Source organism: Danio rerio, chromosome 20 (assembly GCF_052040795.2).
Source record: "Danio rerio strain M-AB ecotype USA chromosome 20, GRCz13ab, whole genome shotgun sequence".
Classification (NCBI taxonomy): Eukaryota; Metazoa; Chordata; class Actinopteri; order Cypriniformes; family Danionidae; genus Danio; species Danio rerio.
The window spans coordinates 46,290,083-46,312,064 of record NC_141040.1 but is presented as its reverse complement, the minus strand read 5'-3'; the positions used below and the strand labels follow the sequence as shown (position 1 = coordinate 46,312,064).

The 21,982-nt window shown below is 36.6% G+C and overlaps 1 protein-coding gene across 1 annotated transcript in view; it reads left to right on the top strand.

The window, feature by feature from the left end:
* Positions 1-21,982, top strand: part of slc35f1 (solute carrier family 35 member F1) — a 207,041-nt gene that overhangs the window by 118,894 nt on the left and 66,165 nt on the right. The window contains exon 3 of the mRNA XM_087298906.1: positions 14,028-14,155. Within this exon, the coding sequence (XP_087155032.1) occupies positions 14,028-14,155 (128 nt within the window). The remainder of the gene's footprint in view (positions 1-14,027; positions 14,156-21,982) is intronic.

The following is a 21,982-nucleotide window of genomic DNA, read 5'->3' as shown; positions in this document are numbered from 1 at the left end:
TTGTCTTGCATGTATTGTTTTTTACTCTGTGCCCATTGGTCTATAATATAAGGGGGTGTGGCAAATAAGAGCCACACTTGTAATCTGGAGGCTTGCAGAACTACAGCAATTGTTTCTCTCCCTTGCAGAGCTGCATTCAATAAGCTAATGAATCATTTTGATGTGAAACCCCTGATATTGATTTTACGCTGCTGCGGTTAGTTTTTTTTTTTTTCACTGACATCTACACATGTCTAGAGAGCTGGCATCAGGATCCTTTTGAATTGCTGATATTAGGGAGCAATTATACTTGAGATGTTTTCCGGGCTTGATTTCCCGGTGGATTGTGGCAGCAAAATCAGTCAGTTTTATCTGCAGCTCACAGCTTGTCACTGAGAAACATACTTAATATAATAAATGGCTTTTGGAGTATTGCCAGTCGAAAAAAATAGTTTGAGACTCAAAGCTCAGACTCTAGTCCATTTCTTTTTGGATTCTGATTTTAGTGGTGTTATTAAAAATTAATAAAGAGAATAATGTAAAAAAAAAAAAACATAATTATAAAAAAGAACTTTTTACATAATTATACTGCCCTATTTTCAGAAAGCATGATGTTTTATTTATGTAGTTATTGTTAAACTTTAACAGATTGTTAAATTTTTTTTACAACACCATTTAATAGATAATAATAATAAACAAACAAACAAACAAACAAATAAATAAATAAATAAATAATTTTATTTTCTATTTTTAGGGCTATGTAGAGTTACATTTATCCTCATTTCTGCTCTTATTTTCTTGCATTGTCCTTATTTACTTTATTAATTATTTTACTTTTAATGATTTATTCAAGATGAATAATGAGAATGACTGACTAATACATTTTATTTAATATCTATAAATATCTTATAAATCTTACACAGAAGATCTACGTTACCTGTTTTTATTTTCCTGAACTCATGATTTAATGCCAGTTTCATTTTAAAAGTAAGTGTTACAAAAATAAAGGCTTAAAATATTATTGTTTAAAAGAAATTTTCAGAATGAATTGTGTACACAGTAATTAGGAAAACATAAACAGTTTACATATATAAGGGGCAAAAAAAAAAAAGTAAAGAGAAAAAAAAAACAGCAGTGTGGTCTAATTCAAAACAATATTACCATACACTTAACTGTGCACACTGCACAGTTAAGGATAAATAATAGACTTATAATCAATGCCAAAGCAGGTCAAAGGAATTTTCTGTTTGGTAAAGCTTCTGAAATTACTTGGATTGAGCATTTAAATATTTTTTGCAACTAATGTAATAATTTTCTGAATATATAAGAATTTTAAGAATATTTTACACATTATTTATGCAGTTTTATTTAGTTTAGTCTACTTAGGATTTTTGTTTATTTAACATTAACTGTTTTTTTATAATAATGTATGCCTGGTTTCCATCACTTTAACCAAGTAAGGAATTTAAACGCCCTGTTGAAATACTCCTGAAATTGTTCTAGCAAACAAATTGCACTTATGTAATAATTTACTGAATATAAAATCATTTGAAAAATATTTTACATATTATTTATTAAGTGTACATTATGATTTTTTCATTCGAAATTAAAAATTAATTTATTATGATAAATTCTGAAATTGTAAGTTCAGAATATATAACAATTTTCAGAATGTTTAAACATCATTTATTAGGTGTACTATTAGGTGTATTCCTACTCACAGTATGATTTTTTTCAGCCAGCATGAACTGTTTTACAATAAATTAGCATTAATCGCCCTGTTAAATACTTCTGATATTTGCAACCAAATCGCACTAATGTAGTAATTTTCAGAATATACTACAATTTAAAGAACATTTTAAACGTTATTTATAAAGTGTTCATGATTTTTCCATGTAACATTAACTGTTATACAATAAATTAAAAACCTAAAGATTCATTATTAGTATTAAAACCCTGATGAAATACTTCTGAAATTTCTTGCAAACAAATTGCGTCTATAAGTTTCAAAATATATAACAATTTTAAGATAATTTTAAGCATTATTTATTAAGTGTGCATCTCTACTTATCTTTACTATTTTTTATCTAACATGAACTGTTTTGTGATAAATTGAATAGAAGTGTGAAACTACACTGGTCTCACGGTTCAGTTCGGTTACGATTATCATGCCATCGTTTCGGTTCAATTCGATATCTTGGTGCATCACGGTGCATTGACTATGCTTTCCATACACAGTTTTATATTTTCATAGCAATTCTTGTATTAAATGTATAAATATATTTATATTTCTATACTATTTGTAATTCAATTTTGTCCTTTAATACAAACAGTCAGATGTATAAACTGTACCTTTAAACAACACGTGCATTTATAGCAAATAAACAAATACAAACATCCCGCTCGCATTCTGTGCTGTCTAGCAAGTTCTGTCTTACACCCCTTTGATTGGTCACATGCTCAACAGAAAGGGCTGCGATTGGCTCTACGGGCTGGTGCGCTTCATAGATGAGTAAACGGCAGCGGCGATCACAGCTAATCCATGATAGACACGGTCGAGAAAACTCGCTCTGCAGACACGCGCTCGTGTCTGCATCCAGAAGTATCGCTGTAACAGCCGAGAGGAGAGGAAAAGTCACGCCAGCAGGTCAAATGGGCCACAGTGAGAGAGAAAAAGAGAGAGAGAAAGAGAGAGAAATGGAGTACTTTCATTCTCTCAATCGCAGTGAAATATGGGCTTCTGCTGTAAGTGTCAGTGAAAGACTGTCTAGCAAACACACACGCAGTGAAACTGTGCACAGTTTCTGCGTTTTTAAGTAGTTGGAGGGTTGTAAATACTCGTGCTCGCCTCCTTCGCCATACCGAATCGTCCACGTCTGCATCGCGGTGCACCGAAGAAACAATTAATTTTGACACCCCTATAAATTAAGCCTTTATTTCATGACTTTAACCTTATGGTGCATTTTAATTGTAATAAGCAAATGAAAATCGCCCTGTTGAAATACTTGTGAAATTGTAAGTTCTTGCAAACAAATTAGAAGTATGTAATAATTTTCAGGATATATAACTATTTTAAGAATATTTTAAACATTATTTATTAAGTGTAAATCCTTACTTATGATTTTTTTCATCCAACATGAACTGTTTTGTGATAAATTAAGCCTTGGTTTCATTACTTTAACCTTGTGATGCATTTTATTTGCAGTAAGCAAATAAAAATCACCCTGTTGAAATACTTCTGAAGGTGTAAGTTCTTGCAAACAAATTGCAAGTATGTAATCATTTTCAGGATATATAACCATTTTAAGATTTTTTTAAACATTATTTATTACATGTACATCCCTACTTTCATCCAACATGAACTGTTTTACGATAATGTATGCCTGAATTGCATTACTTTAACCTTGTGATGCATTTTATTAGCATTAAACGCCCTGTTGAAATACTTCTGAAATTGTAAGTTCTTGCAAAGAAATTGCACTTATGATTTTTTTTAAGAATATAAAACAATAATAAAAATATTTTAAACAATATTTATTAAGTTATCCCTACTTATTATTTTGCCTTCCGACATTAACTACTTTACAATAATGCATGTCTGGATTACATTACTTTAAACATTAATAACGCATTAAACACACATTGAAATACTTGAAATTGTACATTCTTACACAACTGAAGTGCACAACACACTTTGCTGGAGTAAATCTGTCCTCCGCTTTGTGTTTGCAGTCGATCTCCATCACATCATCTTCATTATCTCCACCCACGTCGAGTGCTATTATTGCTGTGTAATGTGTGAGGTCAGTGTTTTGTCCTCCGCGTTGATGATCCGCTTTGAAAGCTTCTTTATTGGCCGTCTGGATCCACCCCTTCTCTCTGACACGCTGATTAGAAGTGTAGAGCTGGCAGGACTGAAGCCCAGAGATTTATTGTTTGCATTTCTACAACACCTCGACTCTATCGCGAGGACAGATAATCGATAAACTGTGTCCACATGATGATGGGATGTATGTGTGGAGCCTCCTCGAACTGAGCCCTTTCATGACCACACACGCATATACTGTACAACTGAAGGCAAAATTATTGTCCTTTAATTCTTTTTTAAGTGCCGTTTAGCAGAAAAAGGACATTGTCACAGTATTTTCCATAATATATTTTAATTAAAAAAAGATTAAGCCTAAGGAAAATGAATGAATGATTTGTGGATAATGTGCATTAATTCTTTTTTTTTTCTCTGATGTCTACATGCTCTCATGTACACCTGCGTTTGATCCAGTTATTATTATATTTTGTTTGTAATAAAAAAAAAAAGATAATGAGTATCTGGAAGGGTTGTTTAGTCTCCGGAGGGATCTTGTTAGTTCTAGTAACTGTGTAGCTGCACTGAGAATATCTGCATTATTCATTGATTTTACAGCTGCTTTTATCATAAGTGCCCCATGTTCTCTTGAGGATGGTGGTTTTGTTTTGACTAATGCGCTGCCTGTAGATGCTGAACCTCTGGGATTTAGCCTTTACATACAGACCAATTTTCAAATTTTTGAGGTCACTGTTTAGTGCTATGTGAAGGAGGGTTGGGCTGATAGACGATGCCATCGTCCATCACCGATGGCCAATAGACAACACGATGCTGAGCCGGCATCGCCGATGCTCCGCCCTGCTCCCGTCGCCAACCCGCTTGCGAAAAATACACACTCACACCCTGTTTACACTCATACGTCTTAGTGTTAAAATGGCATTTTAGAACGAAAATGATCCACACCGTGTTTTACCTTGCTGAAACGCTGAAAACACACATCACGTGACCACACACACACAGACACACACACACAGACACAAGTGGTCTTCACTGCAGAGCCACACACACACAGCCATGCGCTTTTCTCTCAGAGCTCCAGAGACAGAGAGCCGTGCACGTCTTAATCAAGGTTGTACCGCTGGATCGCGTCTCACTACAGTTGTTAGACGTGATATTCAGACATCCTAAGTCTCCCGGAAGTTCTGGGAGTCTCTATGCATTTGCTGGACTTATAATGTCCGCAAACAAGTGATAATCTCCCGAAAATCGCGCGTCTCCCTCCCGGTCCTCAAATAAGTCACGCACCCTTATCACTGCCGGATCCCTCCTCGCTCTTCAGACATGTCGCGCGCAGTCTATCATTTGCCCACTGGCCTCTGTCCATCATGGCCTCCTAAACATCCCTATATTATAATTGGCCTCATCATGCTGTCTCCAGTTAATGTGTGTTGTGCAGTCTGGCACAATATGACTACCGTCGCGTCATCCAGGTGGATGCTGCACACTGCTGGTGGATGAGGAGATTTCGCCCCAATGTGTAAAGCGCTTTGAGTGTCCAGAAAATGCTATATACAGTAAATGTAAGGATTTATTATTATTATTACTAATAATTTAAGAGCATAGTCTAAAGCAGTGGGTCCCCAGTTTTGTAAGTGTAATCAAGCTGGATTGTCATTACACACATTTGATCTATTAGATTGTAGGAGCCATACATTGTATTTTGGCTATTGGCCACAAGGTGTCAGTAGGAGACTATATAACTGTGGCTTCACTGGATGGAGTAAGACAGTGTTGGTAGGAAGCACCGTTTTTGACCGTCTCGTCTCGTAACTGAGCGTAACGTAACTCAAGGTAACAGAGAAGTGTGCATATAGATTAAAGAAAGTGATTAAGTAATTCTGTTGATTGGAACTTGATTGGAAAATAAAGAAGTTTTTATTTGCATCTATTTGCCTACGGACTCTGACTTCATGTGTACAAAACTTGCTTGCTCTACCAACAATAGCGGCAATTGGAAAGCTGCTACATAGACAAAGAAATACAATGGGGAACAATGTAGAAAATTAACATGGGGAGAACATGCTAACTCCACACAGAAATGGTGGACAATAATGTTTTAGATTTTAAAGATATTTCTGTTTGCTGCACATCCCTGTGGCAAAGCAAAAAATAATTTGCAGCATTTATGTGTGTGGTCTAATCCAGTTACCACCAACATTGCGCCTAAGCACATCTCCTTTTCAGACCAGCACACACATGGCAGAAACTAGCAAAAAAATAAATAAAAATCACTTGCATTGTAACTGGCGCTGCATTGCACCAGGTATATGATAAGGCCCATAGTGTATCTTAAATTCTGAGAAGAGCCTCATTCTCCTGTTCTCCTCCAGAAATCTTTTAGAAGCACTTGAAATGGTTCTTTATTAAAAGAGCCACAGTCGGGCTGCTGCTTCTCACTCACTGGGTCTGTCTTTGCTTCATCTCTGCACTGCTAAAAATAAAGGTTCAAAAGGTGGTTTCACAGTGATCGCAAAGAACAATCATTTTTGTTTCCTTGAAGAACCTTTCAGTGAAGAGTCCTAAAAAGAAAAAAAAATGTATTAGTCTTTAATACTGTAAAAAACCTTTTTCTAATCTAAAGAACTATCTATGCAGTGAAAAGTTTCAAAAAAAGTGAAAATAATACTAATAATAATAAAACTAAAGTTTTAAGTGTGTATATCATTGATTTTTCTGATTAGTTCAATAATTGAATTAGTAAAAAATGAAGTGAGGTGAAATTATGAAGTGAGTAAATTTTTATTTATTTGTTTTTGAATAGGGCATATTCATAAAAACTTATTTATTATTTTTTTACCACAACTAAAAGGTCACTTTCAATCTATATAGTGCATAGGTATCTATATTTAATTTGATTAGTTTTATTTTATTCCTAACAAAGCATGATGATATGGTGACGCAGTGGCGCAGTAGGTATGCTGTCGCCTCACAGCAAGAAGGTTGCTGGTTCGAGCTTCGGCTGGGTCAGTTGGCGTTTCTGTGTGGAGTTTGCATGTTCTTCCTGCATTGGCGTGAGTTACCTCCGGGTGCTCCGGTTTCCCCCACAGTCCAAAGACATGTGGTACACGTGAATTGGGTTGGCTTAATTGCCTGTAGTGTATGAATGTGAATGAGTGTGTATGGATGTTTTCCAGGGATGGGTTGCTGCTGGAAGGGCATCCGCTGCGTAAAACATGTGCTGGATAGGTTGACGGTGTCATTCCGCTGTGGTGACCCCAGATTAATAAAGGGACTAAGCCAAAAAAAATAAATAAATGAATGAATGAATGAATGAATGAATGAATGAATGAATGAGTGCATGACAATAATAATATACAGTAGTTAACATTTGAAGTTGATCAAAAATGTTTTTTAAAAATGTCCTAAGATAAAAGTGAGTTTTGTTCAGTTGTTTTTTGACTTCGCTAGCTTTAGTGAAATATTGAATTCACTTCAAATGTTGACTACTGTGTATTTGCACACACAGTTGAGCTCAAAATTATTTAAGAGCAATGCATTTTTTCACAGTATTTCCCATTATATTTTACTTCTGGAAAAAAAAGTTGGGGAAACAAGTAGTTAGTAGTTCTTCAGCCATTCTCTGCCCTTCCTCATTGTTATTGAATATTAGCTGCTTCAGCCTAACATCTACATTAGCAGTATGATGAAGATGAAACCAGGGTGGACATTTCAGCAAGATACTGATCCAAAACAGCCAAGCAAACTCTTAAAGGGTTTCAGAGAATGAAAATCAAGCTGTGGACTAATTCTTCAGATTTCTTTCTGTTTCGTTTTATTTTTGTGTTTGTATTGTTTGTGTTTTTACCAAAATCTGGTTTAATTCCATGTCAATAGCTTCTTTAAAAAAAAAAAATTCTCGCAAAAACATTACGTGTTCAGTGATTATTTCTTCCACTGTATTTTTTACAACTTTGTTTTTGGCCAAATCACTTGCCTCATTAACTTAACATGCCTTGTTAGCACAATTAACCTAGTTAAGCCTTTAAATTGCTCTTTATGCTGAATACTAGAATCTTGCAAATTAACTGATGAAATATTATGTACTGTCATCATGGCAAAAACAAAATAAATTAATCAGGATTTTGTCTTCAGCTGTATGTATATATATATTGTACACATTGAGTACAGATGTGCTCCAGCAGTAGTATATAAGGAACAGCTCTATCTTCAGAAACTCAGTGGGATTTGTCAGTGCTCTCCAGCAATGGGATTATTATATGACCTGTCTTTAGGAGTCATTTTCTCCTTGTTGTTAGAGCAGCGGGTTCTCTGCGGTCAGTCCCTGTAACAAGCTCTGTGATGATGGCATCTCTGTCACACCATTACCCTCAGTACCAGTGGGAGGTACAGCAGAAAATATGATTTAAGAGCAAAAGGATATGCAGCTCAGTGTCAGATGTCCTAATGAGGCAGAGAGTACAACTTCTGTCGTTATTTACTCAGCCACATCTCATTTCGAAACGTGAGAGTTACTTTTGCACTGTGAAACGCACACATACACACAATATGCTGAGAAGTCATGAATTGAATTGTATATTTAGGAGTAGATCTTCAGCCAGTAACACAAAAACCTGTTTATAATTCTAAAATATATTTATTATAATTATTTTTAAATATTAAGATTAATATTGATTGTCTTTCTGTTTATATGTTTGGAGCTTAACAGTTACTTATGTAGAAGTATTGCTGAGATGCTGTTATTTTTTGTACACTCTCTGGCCACTTTATTAGGTACACCTGTCCAACTGCTTGTTAACGCAATTTTCTAATCAGCTAATCACATGCCAGCAAGTCAGTGCATTTAGGCATGTTGACATGGTCAAGATGATGTGCTGCAGTTCAAACCGAGCATCAGAATGGGGAAGAAAGGTGATTTAAGTGACTTTGAGCGTGGCATGGTAGTTGGTGCCAAACAGGCTGGTCTGAGTATTTCAGAAACTGCTGATCTATTGGGATTTTCACGCACAACCATCTCTAGGGTTTACAGAGAATGATCAGAAATAGAGAAAATATTCAGTGAGCGGCAGTTCTGTGAGCTCAAATGCCTGTTGATGACAGAGGTCAGAGTAGATTTGCCGGACTGGTTAAAGCTGATAGAAAGGCAACAGTAACTCAAATAACCACTTGTTACTACCGAGGTATGCAGAAGAGCATCTTTGAATGCACATCGAACATGTCCAACATTGAGGAGGATGGGCTACAGCAGCAGAAGACCACACCAGGTGCCACTCCTGTCAGCTAAAAAAAGGAAACTGAGGCTACAATTCATTCAGGCCCCTCAAAAATGGATAATAGAACATTGGAGAAATGTTGCCTGGTCTGATGAGTCTCAATTCCTGTTGCAACATTCGGATGGTAGGGTCAGAATTTGGCATCAACAACATGAAAGCATGGATCCATCCTGCCTTGTATCAACGGTTATATATATATAACCAATATATATATCCAAGTTTACAGTATACAACATTATTTTGTAGAAATTCTATGAATTAAACTGCACAACCCAAAAGAAACAATGCTAATCAAAAGGATAAGTGTTGACTCTCTATAAAACAAATATGATTGATTTTGTTATTTAAAATGTTTGCATTTATGAGGAAAGAGCTTCGTTGTGGATGTGACACCCCTCTGTTAGGGATATGACAGATATGAAATTTCCACTTGTGTGACATTTGGTAAATCAAATAGAACAGTTTGAAAATACTGACAGAGACGTTTTTGCGTATTTTTAAAGTACTGCAAAATACTTGCTTACACAAAAAAATGTATAAGCGATTTCTCTATTTTGCTGAAAACTGAATTTTTGTAATGGCAAGTTCCATTTGCATGGAATTGCTCAAATCACTTTATGTACTAGTTTTTTACTTAAAGTGTGGAACTTATATTTTGTTTTTGTGTAAAACATTTTCATTTTTGGATAGACCATTTGGCACCTGTTGCTTCAATCATGTTTCCAGTGCTTGTTGCTCTGTTGTTGGTTTTAGATAAAACCGTTTTTAATGACTTTTCTCCTGGCCATCACATCTGACATCATCTTTCTTTTTATTCTTTGAAACCATTTAATCAGTCAACCTTAAAGGCTTAATTACCTTTCATTGATTTCATTACAAACTGACCGAAAGAATGATCATAGACTGACAGCCCATGCTGAAGCAGAGAATAATGAATATGCAGCTCAGAGCAGTTCATTGTATTGCATTAAGATTTAAGTCACGAGTCAGAAGAAAGTGACAATACACAAAAACACTTTACCCATACTTCCTGCATCATTGCCTTTCACCTGTCCAAGCATTCATCCATTCATGAATTCATTCACACACCTGTCCATTCATGCAATCACCAATTCATTAGTCCATCCATCCATCCATCCATCCATCCATCCATCCATCCATCAATATATCCACTTGTCTATATATCTCTTTCCATGCATCCATCTGTTCATGCATACAGTATACTGTATCCTTCCATCCATCCATCTATTTATCCATCCAGTCATCCACCCACCCGTCCATTCATTCATCTATCCATCCATCTATCCATCCACCCATTCATCCCTCCATCCATCCATCCATCCATCCATCCATCCATCCATCCATCCATCCAACCACCTATTCACCCATCCATCTATCCATCGACCCACCCACCCTTTCATTCATCTATCCACCTACCTATCCCTCCATCCCATTCAATTATTTTCCATCCATCCATCCTCCATCTTTACATCTATGCTCTCACCAACCATGCATCCATCCATCCATCCATCCATTAATATATATATATATATATATATATATATATATATATATATATATATATATATATATATATATATATATATATATATATATATATATACACACACATCTATGCAATCACCATCCATCCATCCATGCAACTGCCATTCATCCACCCATGCACCTACAAGCCATCCATCCATCCATCCATCCATCCGTCCATTCATCCATACATCCATCCTGTCCATCCATCCTGTCCATAAACCCACCATTAACCATCTGTTCAATTCTTAATTATACAATACATTTACTTTTTTATTATCACAGAATTTGGTTGCAAGATGTACCTGTGCGATCCTTTATGTTCCTGCTAATATATGAGCAGTTTGTTCGAAATATTTTTTCTCTGTCAACAGATTTTCTCTTGACCTTACCAGTTACCCTCAACTTTTATCTGCTAATTAAGTTTCAGAGTGTGAGATTCAGGACACACTGCAAGAACAAAGCATTTGTTTTGTGTTTGATTAGATTAGAGCAATTATCTTAAGTTTGTTTGTTGGAAGCACACCTGCTTTAGAGCTTTGAAATCTTGAAAAGGATTCATGAATCGATTCATCTTTAAGGACTTACAGAAAAAAAGCACTAGTGGTTTAACAGAGAGGGCTCAAACTTTGGAAAAGTTGAGAAAACTGCATTTTTGTGTCAGAATATGACATGAAATGCGCTGCTTATTGCAGGGATTGTTCTCATCTGTTCATGTACAAGATCAAAACAAAAAAAGTTAAGTTCTTAAGAGTGATCGGATTTCCCCTTTTCTTCACCTGAAATAATTTGCATAATGGAAAAGTAGTTTAGAAGTCTGCAAAGGCTTTGGTTTGCAAGTTCTCTTGATCTTGCTTCATTACTCTACCCACATTGCTTCTGCTGTTGTGATCCTGTAGAAAATTCATATTTATTTCTCCTGCAGCTTTGCTGTGCCAAGAGATTACTGCAGCATTTTAATAAAACCTCTGTGGAGAAAAGAAACTTACTACTGTATTATATTTTTCATTGTTAGATCGGTAGGATCCCTGTGCTCCAATAAAAAAAAAAACTGTAGACCTCTTTTTCATTAATCTTTATTCCCTTGGAAAAAGACAAACCCAATTTATTTATTTATTTGGACTTTTCTGTAGTATTCTTGTATTTTACTTCGTTTTTGTACCCTGCCATGTATCATAAATCTAGGAAATGTGGATTGTAGAAGGTGTTTTACTCGAGTTGTTTGGAGTTTAAAATGAAATTACAGTACAATTTAAACATACAGCGGGGAAAATTAGAATTGAACTTGTCATGTTTTTTCTGGGAATGTTTCTAATGGAGCTGTTGACATGGAATTGAACCAGATATTTAGTAAAAACCCAAATAATAGAAACATAAAAAAACAGAACAAAAATGTTACGTGTAATAACACCAAGGAGAAAGCACTGAACGTATTTAATACTTTATATAAAAGGCTTTTTTGGTGATGGCAGCTTAAAGACGGCTCTCATATGAAAATGAAGTCAAATGTATTGCTCAGGTGTGAGTTTTTCACAGACTTCAACAGAGTGTCAAAATCTTGATGGTTCTTTGGGTCTCGTCTATCAAATCTCATCTTAAGTTTGTATTTTCTATTGGATTGAAGTCAGGTGATTGGCTGGGCCATTCTGCAGCTTGATTTTCTTTCTCTGAAAGCCTCTGAGAGTTTCCTTGTCTGTGTTTTGTAATGTTGTTTGCTGAAATGTCCAACCTAGTTTTATCTTTATCATCCTGCTAATGTAGATGTTGGACTGAAGCAGCTAATATTAATTTACAATGATGAAGGGCAGAGGGTTGCTGAAGAACTACTGAGAGATTTCAGCTGCTGTCTGGGCTTTCACTGCCTTTCTACACCTCCCTTTCTTCATGTGTTCAATACTCTTACATTTCATCATTTAATTTTATTACACATAACTTGTTTTCTGTGCATAAATAAATTTCTTTGGTTGTTACAATCATCCGGGGAAAATTTCAAGTCAACGGCACCTTTAGAAATATATTTTCTGAGAAAAATAGTGACAAGTTCAATACTTATTTTCCCCGCTGTATACCACTAACCATCTTAAGCACATGTTTCAAAGCCAGTTCATGGAGGGCCGCAGCTTTAACTAACAGTTTAGTTTTAACCCTAACTAAACACACCTGATCAAACTAATTGAGTGCTTTAGACTTGCTTGATGCCTACTGTACAGATAGGTGTGTTGAAGCTGGGCTGGAACTAAACTCTGGCTCCGGCCCTCCAGGAATTGACTTTGACACTACTGCTCTAAAGTAAGACAATACATAGTGACATAATAATACAATTTGATATAACTTAAAAACTATTTTATAAAACCCAGGCTCATTCTAATTACGCACCCCTATATACTTTTCTGGAGAGAGCAAAATACGTACATTCCAGGCGGTATGTTTTTTTGCAGTTTTTGTTTTTGCGAATTCACCAGAGGCCACCGTGTACACTTTTTCAGATCTTAAATTTTTCCTGCGAGTGCCATTCTCGCCTGCTGTTCTCATGTAAATCCACTAGAGGCTGCTGTCGACTGACTGGCGACTGACTGACCAATTGACTGACCCACCCTCCCTCTTCCCCAAACCCAACCAATAGTGTTTTGAAAAGCAGCGATTGACCCGTTCACTCACGTCCCTAAACATAATCGACAGTTTTTAAAAAGCAATCCAGAAAAAGAAAAGCCCCCTGATTTTTACCACGTGTTCAGATTTTACCACTTTCTCATTCTGTTGCTTACTAGTTTATTTTATTTTAAAGCTTTTATTTTTGTCTTACCTGCTTTCTGAAACCATTCTTCACCGGACTCGAACCCCGTTGTTGCGGTCAACTCCTCTCTGCGTCTCAAGTCTGTAGACGTACATGTTGAGCTACCAGACAAACTGGTAACAGTGGCAAAGCCGTCCGTACGGAGGTAATCGGTCAGCTGGTAAACACGAAAAAGAACGGCATTATACCGCCCCGTAGAATTCAATTTAAAGAAGAAATGCAGCCATACGTAGCTCTGGCTACATAATTTGCAATATCCAGAAATGTATATAGGGCTACGTTTTTTGAATGAGCCTATGTTGATTTTATTTGTATTTAAAATAATCACTCCTGTCCTCCAAGAAAAAGGTTCAGTATTTGAGGATTGAACATCAGCAAAAGAAAATGAGTATGTTCTGGTTGTTTAAAATGCATTCAACCACTTGGTTCATTTTATTAGCTGCCTTTAACCTCATGACATCAAACTATTTCAGCCGAATGATTCTTTCCCCCAAACAGTGTGTTCATATAAGTTTGTATCGATTGTGTGAAATGATTTCTACCTCAGCAGACTATCTGTACACACTCATAATATTAGTCTTTTAATAAGTGGATTGACTGTTTTTTTTTCCCGCAGGAGAGGAGAATCTATTGGCAATACTGAAAAGACGATGGTGGAAGTACATGATTCTGGGATTGATCGATATAGAGGCCAATTACCTGGTCATCAAAGCCTACCAGTACACCACACTGACCAGCGTTCAGGTAGGACATTCTGTTTACTGTAGACCTTATGTGCAATGCCTTTTGGCAGCTATTTTAGGCATGACATGACTGCCCTGTAAATGTTGTTCTTGTGGTCAGATAGCATTTAGGTAAAATTTTGGGTTGGTTAAGACAATGTTCATATCTTGGCCAGAGTAGAAATGTTGCTCTGACTGAGCCTGGTTTCTAACAAGATTTGCTCTTCACTTCTGTCAATTGTGATGTTTTTGATGTTCTTGCTTGGTTTGGACTTCAAGGACAACACATACACTGAATACACAAATACACTTTATTGAACATGTACAATAATTAAGACATAAAATAAAAATGTAAATAAAAACTTACTTTAAATGAAATGGCTTGTTTATTGGCTGTCTTAGTCCTATCTCTTTAAAATAACAAACACTGTACTTCTCTCCATATTTAGGCAAAAACAGCTTTATTTATTTATTTATTTATTTATTTATTTATTTATTTATTTATTTATATTTCTACTTTCATTTTGGTTGTCTTTTATTACTTTTGTTTTGATTTCCAACATGAATCCTCTCTGTATTTAACAAGTTTTTAAAGACGTATGATGGAGTTATAATGCTTTGTTTTGTTATTTAATTTTTAGGGTATTTACAGCTACTGTATATATCTGTCTGTTTGCATCCCATCTCATTGTGCCCCCTGGTGGTATTGTTGCAAACTGCTGTTATACCTTAAAACATTTTCGTAATCCCTTTGTCCCGCGTCAGTGTCACATGTGGTGGTAATGGTCATTTTTGGTCACTCACTGTACATATACTATAAACTGCAGGTTAACTGTGTGTGTGTGTGTGTGTGTGTGTGTGTGTGTGTGTGTGTGTGTGTGTGTGTGTGTGTGTGTGTGTGTTTGTGTGTGTGTGTGTGTGTGTGTGTGTGTGTGTGTGTGTGTGTGTGTGTGGAAAATACTCATAGCGCTTCACTTTTTCTACATTTCTTTATGTCACAGCCTTATTCAAAAATAGATTAAATTAATTTATTTCCTCAGAATTCTACACACAATACCCCATGTTGACAATGTGAAAAAAGTTTTTATTTGTTAAAAATAAAAAAACCTGAAAAATGTACATAGGTATTTACAGCCTTTGCTCAATCCTTTGTTGATGCACCTTTGGCAGCAATTACAGCCTCAAGTCTTTTTGAATATGATGCCACAAGCTTGGCACACCTGTCTTTGGGAATTTTGCCCATTCCTCTTTGCAGTACCTCTCAAGCTCTATCAGGTTGGATGGTAAGTGACGGTGTACAGCCGTTTTCAGATCTCTCTAGAGATGTTTAATAGGATTTTGGTCTGGGCTCTGGCTGGGCCACTCAGGACTTTCACTCAAGGAGTTGTTGTGAAGCCAGTCCATTGATATTTTTGCAGTGTGCTTTGGGTCATTGTCCTGCTGGAAGATGAATCATCGCCTCAGTCTGAGGTCAAGAGCACTCTGAAGCAGGTTTTCATTCAGGATGACTCTGTATATTGCTGCATTCATCTTTCCCTCTATTCTGACTAGTCTTCCAGTTTCTGCTGGTGAAAAACATCCCCACAGCATGCTGCTGCCATCACCATGCTTCACTTTAGGATTGATATTAGCCTGGTGATGAGCGGTGCCTGGTTTTCCCCTGGCATTTACTCCAAAGAGTTCAATTTTAGTCTCATCAGACCAGAGAATTTAGTTTCTTATGGTCTGAGAGTCCTTCAGATGCATTTTGATAAATTTCAGGCGGGGAGTGCCTTCAACCTGGCCACTCTACCATACAGGCCTGATTGGTGGATTGCTGCACAGATGGTTGTTCTTCTCTAAGGTTCTCCTCTCTCCACAGGAATACGCTGGAGCTCAGAGAGAAAGAGAGACCATCAGGTTATTGATCACCTCCCTGACTAAGGCCCTTCTTTCCCAAGCACTTAGCTTAGATGGTTGGCCAGCTCTAGGAAGAGTCCTGGTGATACCAAACATCTTCCACTTACGGATGATGGAGGCCACTGTGCTCATTGGAACTTTCAGAGCAGCAGAAATTTTTCTGTAACCTTCCCCAGCCTTGTGCCCGGAGACAATCCTGTCTTTGAGGTCTACAGACAAGTCTTCATGCTAAGTTTGTGCTTTGACATGCACTGTCAACCCTGGGTCATCTCCAATCAACTGAATTTACCACAGATGACCTCCAATTAAGCTGCTGAAGCATCTCAAGAATAATTAGTGGAAACATAAGTTGGTGATTCATTCCTCTGTGGCGACCCCGAATTAATAAAGGGACTAAGCCAAAAAGAAAAAGAATGACTGAATGAATGGAATAAGGCTGTATAAACAAAATAAACAAAGAAATTTAAAATACAGTAACAGCTCTCTGAATATGTTGAAACACATCGATCTGAAGGCGGTTGGGTTTGCAGCTGGATTTTAGCCTTTTGGAAATGGCTGAAAGGAACAGTGAATAGCTGTTCACTACTGAAACACCACAGAGTCTTGCTAAACCCTCACGTAAGGTTGATAATGGCCTGTTATAAAACACTTACAGGACTTTATTTTGGACAACCATACAGTTGTTTTTAAAGTGTTTACACAAAGAGAGCACACGCAATCTGGTTATATTAAATGTAATCATTGTTACCTTTACATTTGCGTGACGTTTTACCTAAACAACTGAGAATGTAGTCCTAGTTGGCATGCAGCGGTTGGAAGTTTAAGCCATTGTTATGTCTGCATTTAACAGTGAGGCTGTTTTTCAGAGTCCGAAGTAGGCTAATCAATCGTAGAAAGCGCATTATGCCATTACTTAGATCATTTGTATATAAAATGGTTAATAATGAAATCAAATAGTTATAGTGTAATATTTAAGTTAACATTAGGCTATCTCGCAGCCCACCCGTTGAGAATTCCTCTTTTATTATACTCCATTACACATGTTTAGAAGTGTGTTTATGCATTAAAACATTGGGAAAGACAGTAAAGACAGCCGATGTGCTAACAAGTGAAAACAGAGTGGCTTCAGGCTATTTGGGTTTGTCCGATTGGCGGTTAACGCTCTGCTGTTTGCTTCACATTGAGCTTGTCACTTAATCTTCATTAAAGTGCTGTTAGTGCTGAAAGAGCCTTATTCACGTCACTGCTAATGGTGTTTGATTAGTGGCTAGAGGAGGTCTCAATGATTATTAGAGATTCCAGCAGAGAAAAGGATTGATTTTCTTTTTTTCGCTTCTCACTCATCCACTTCCGTCACAGACAGTCATTACGAGTGCCCTTGTGGACGCAAAGACTGTCATCATCTGTTTGTTCGAGAATGTGCAGGCGTCCAGTCATATATTAGCCTAGCGTAACCTACCATTAGACACTTAAAGGGACATCCAGACAGGCTTTTATCAGATATGCAGGCGTAACTGAGAGGATCAACTCTTAGATCGATACGGATTTTATAATGTGCACAAAAGAGTACACATCTTAAAACAAGACCATGTGCTGTTGTTATTGATTTCTTTGTGATAAGATCCCATGGCATTATGATAGCACATGACAACAGGTGAATACAGATGCTGTTCGATTTTATAAGCCCAACATAACCCACTCACATACAAACTGCAGCTTTACACCCCATCAATGTAACGTCTGCCTTAATGGCATTTCTAAAAAATGTTCAATCCCTTAACTTGATGATCCAGAACCTGGCTTACTTTCATTTTAAATAAATCATTGCATTGTTGAATTGAAAATCCTATCTTCTGCATTACTATCATAAATCAAATGCAGTGTTTTAAATATTCTGAAGTACAGCAGTTTTTCCACATGGTACTTTAGTGAACTACCTGCTGAGTGGATCATTTGAATCAGTGAGTTGATAACTGGAGACTAATTCAGAACAAATCATTTAAATTGGTGAATCTTAACTGGAGATTCACTATGACCAGATCATTTGAATAATTGAATCTCTGAGTGGATCATTTGAGTCTTTTCATTTTTGAGACCAACTCATTTGAGTTAGGGATTTGTTTACTTGAGACTTACACTGGCTGGATCATTTGTACCAGTGAGTTGTTAACTGTTAACTCACTCTGACCAGATCGTTTTAATAACTGAATCATTAACTGGAGACTCACTCTAAGTGGATCATTTAAGGCATTAGATTTTTGAGACTCACTCGTTTGAGTTAGGAATTTGTTTATTAGAGACTTACTCTGACCTGGCGCCTCATGTATTAACACTGCATACTCACAAAAACTTTACGTACGGCAGGTTTCACCCTCACGTTTGGATTTAATAACGATGAAATTAACAAGAATGTGTGTTGGTATTTCTTGTGTGTGTTTGTTTTATTTCCATTGGCAACTCGTAGAGGCAATTATGCTAAATTGCACACTACAAAGTATCGCACTAACAAAGTATCTTGACAACTGGTTCTTTTTTAAAGGGAACTGGCAGACCACTTGGGGTTAAGCCAGTCGTCCTTGAGCCGTGCAATGCCAGCTGTATGGGACGGGATTGTCCGCATGTCCAGCAGGTATATAAGTCTTCCATACACTTTCAGAAATAAAGCTACGCAATCTGTCACTGGGGTGGTACCTTTTCTAAAGGTACACATTTGCACTTGAAGGGTCTATATTGGTACCCCAAAAGTACATATTAGTACCTACAAATTTTAAGAGTACGAATTAGTACCTACGAATTTTAACACTTTTGTACTTTTCAGGTACTAATATGTACGCTTGAGGTATTAATATGGACCTTTTAGGTACAAATTTGTAAATTTCGAAAAGCTACCACCCCAGTGATAGGTTGTGTACCTTTATTTCTGAGAGTGTACCATGCAGTTGACCAGCCAAACATTAAAGTGCAATTTGCAGTGATCGCCAGTTTTCCCAATGTAATCGGAGCGATCGACTGCACGCACATTGCTATAAAGGTGAAGATGAATTTGCATAAATGAATCGGAAACATTTCCATTCAATAAATGTGCAAATAATATGTGATGCTCAAATGCACTTAACAAACATTGTGGCAAGGTATCCTGGGTCAAACCCATGAATAATTCATCCTCACAAACAGATTGGTTGGGATGAGGCTTCAAGGTGGCAGAGTCACGATGGATGGCTTCTTGGTGAGTGATGTATTTAAAAATATTATTCCAGCTAAGTTTTCCATTTTTTAAATTTTATTAAGTGTAATTGTTTAACTGCATATCAGAACACTGTGGTTATCCATTAAAGACGTGGCTGTTAACGACCCTCAACAACCCTCGAACTGACCAAGAGAGCAGATCGGACTCGGTCAGTTGTAGAGTGGGCGATTGGGCAGCTGAAATGCCGGTGGCGCTGCCGTGATAAGAGTGGAGGGGTGCTGCTATACCGCCCTAACAAAGTGTTCCTCTAATAAACAAGTGTCAATTCCAGTTCCTGGAGGGCCGCAGCTCTGCACAGTTTAGTTTCAACCCTGCTCCAACACACTTACTTGTAGGTCTCAAACAAACCTGAAGGACCTAATTAGTTTGATGATATGTGTTTGATTAGGGTTGAAATTCAGCTGTGCAGAGCTGCGGCCCTCCAGGAACTGGAATTGACACCCGTGCTTTAATACATCTCTGTCTCCCACAGACACGGATACTAATCCAGACAGTAAAGTGTCGCCCACAATCTCCTCAAAAGGTGTTAGTTCAGCATCCCCTGTTCCCCTGCCTATTCGTTCCACAGTGCGCCGCTGTTCTCCTCTTGATTTGCACCTTTACATCGGACCATTCCTTTTTAATTCACTCACAGTGTTATGTTCAGACCCCACTGTGTTAACCGCGTCAGCTAAACTCTCCCACTCTATTTTTTATTTATCTCCCACTCTATTTTATTTATTTATTTTTTACTATTAATTCCGGAGGACAAACTTGCAAATAACACAGTTTTTGACTGGAGACTTAATTGGAGAAGATCATTTAAATCAGTGAGTTATTAATTTGTGACTCATTGAACAGGTCTTTTGAATAACTGAATCATTGATTGGAGACTCTCTCTTAGTGCATACCTGTCAACCCTCCCGTTTTATCCTGGGATTTTTTTTGTATTTTACAGTTCTATCCCACTATCATCCCCTAAAGGTATTTTCCCGTATTTCTCCTGTGTTTTCAGTCTTTCTCTGAAGGGTGGCAAATAAACATTAAAGAGCCGAGCCTCCCTATACGCAACCTGTACCATCGAACCACCAGGGGCCGCCCCTTGCTCTTAAGTGTGAGTCTGTTCTATGCTTTCGCTTTGTTTAGGCATAAAAAAAACCTTTGAAATAAATATAAAAACGGCGGGATTCTCGTTCTTTTCATTACAGGTGCCGTCTCCCCTTCATATTCAATCCTCAAAACAGTCATATAGTGGTGCATGACTGTCAGCTGACGCGCTCCATGGTGTTGAATAGACACTGTTTCTCAAACAGATTCTGTAATCGCGATTTGAAGCGAAGCAAAGCTGAACTGTTTGCTGATTTATTTGCTGCTAATGTATACTTTTTATTTTATCTTTTGTAAATTATTATAAAACATATTACTGAACATTTAACTGTTTATTTACAATGAAACAGCTCTAAATGACCATATTAAGTAATTTGGGGATTTTTTAAAGGGGGGGGGGGGGATCCTTTATTGGTGGGCATATCCCTTATTTTCACATTCCACTGTTGACAGGTATGTTAGTGGATCATTTGAATCATTGTAATTTTAACTGGGGACTCACTCTGACCAAATCATTTGAATCAATGAGTCATCAGCTAGAGAATCAGTCCAGATCAAATCTTGTGGATTAGATTTGAGACTCAATCTGAGTAGTTGAATAACTCAAGAACAGATGAAATCGTATTAATCTAATCCATTTTACTAACTAGTTTAACAGGTTAATAGTACAGAATCAGCTCGTTCACAAATCAAACAATTCTTTGAGTGAGTGACGATTTCTTCAGTTTCTCTAGAATAACAAGATATTTAAACGATTAAGAAAAATTATGATATTATGCTTTGTAGTAAAGTTAAAAAAGTTGTTTGGGTGAAGTTTTACTGTGAGTCAGAACTGTCGGAAAATAAAGTACATGACGTCCCTGCGCACATGTACTGATTTGTTTTTTGAAAGTCTTATTTTTTGAACGCACCCACTGCGACCAATCAGCAGGTACCGCCGGTTCAGCACTTCTGTGGTGCCAGCGCAGCACAACCTGTGCTTAGACTCTTAAACGCCTCTGTCTCTGTGTTCTCTATTAGACTCTCAGTATCATTCAGAGCCACTGGAGACTGTAGACACAGACGCTCCTGCTGGATACTCAAACACTGAAGCTTTTAATTATTTCTGCTGGCAGTACCATGCAGTCAACTTCAACTTCAACTTTAATACTGTAGATGCACATGCGACACTTTGTTTTGGGAAATGTGCAGAATTTATTTAGGTCAGGGTTTTATTTATTTATTTTTCCAATCAAAGTTTTAATAGATTTGTTGTGTGTTTTTGTTATTTTTGTTAGGTTGTCTTGAACATATCTATACAAGTTTTATTATTATTATTTTTTTTATTATTATATTTTTATTATTATTGATAATAATATTAACAATAATAATAATTATGAGGTAACAGTTGTTACATTAAATATTTTTTTTATATTTTACACAATTTACACTGTATTTAAGTAAAAATATTTTATATAAATGATTTAAAATGTAAATATAAACATTTCTATAGCTTTTTTGTACTTTATAATCTTTCAGTCTGTTTTAAAATTTAAAATAAATAAATGTAAAAATTGTGTATTATTATTATTTATAATAATAAGAATAATATAACTAGTGTTACATAAATTTATTTGT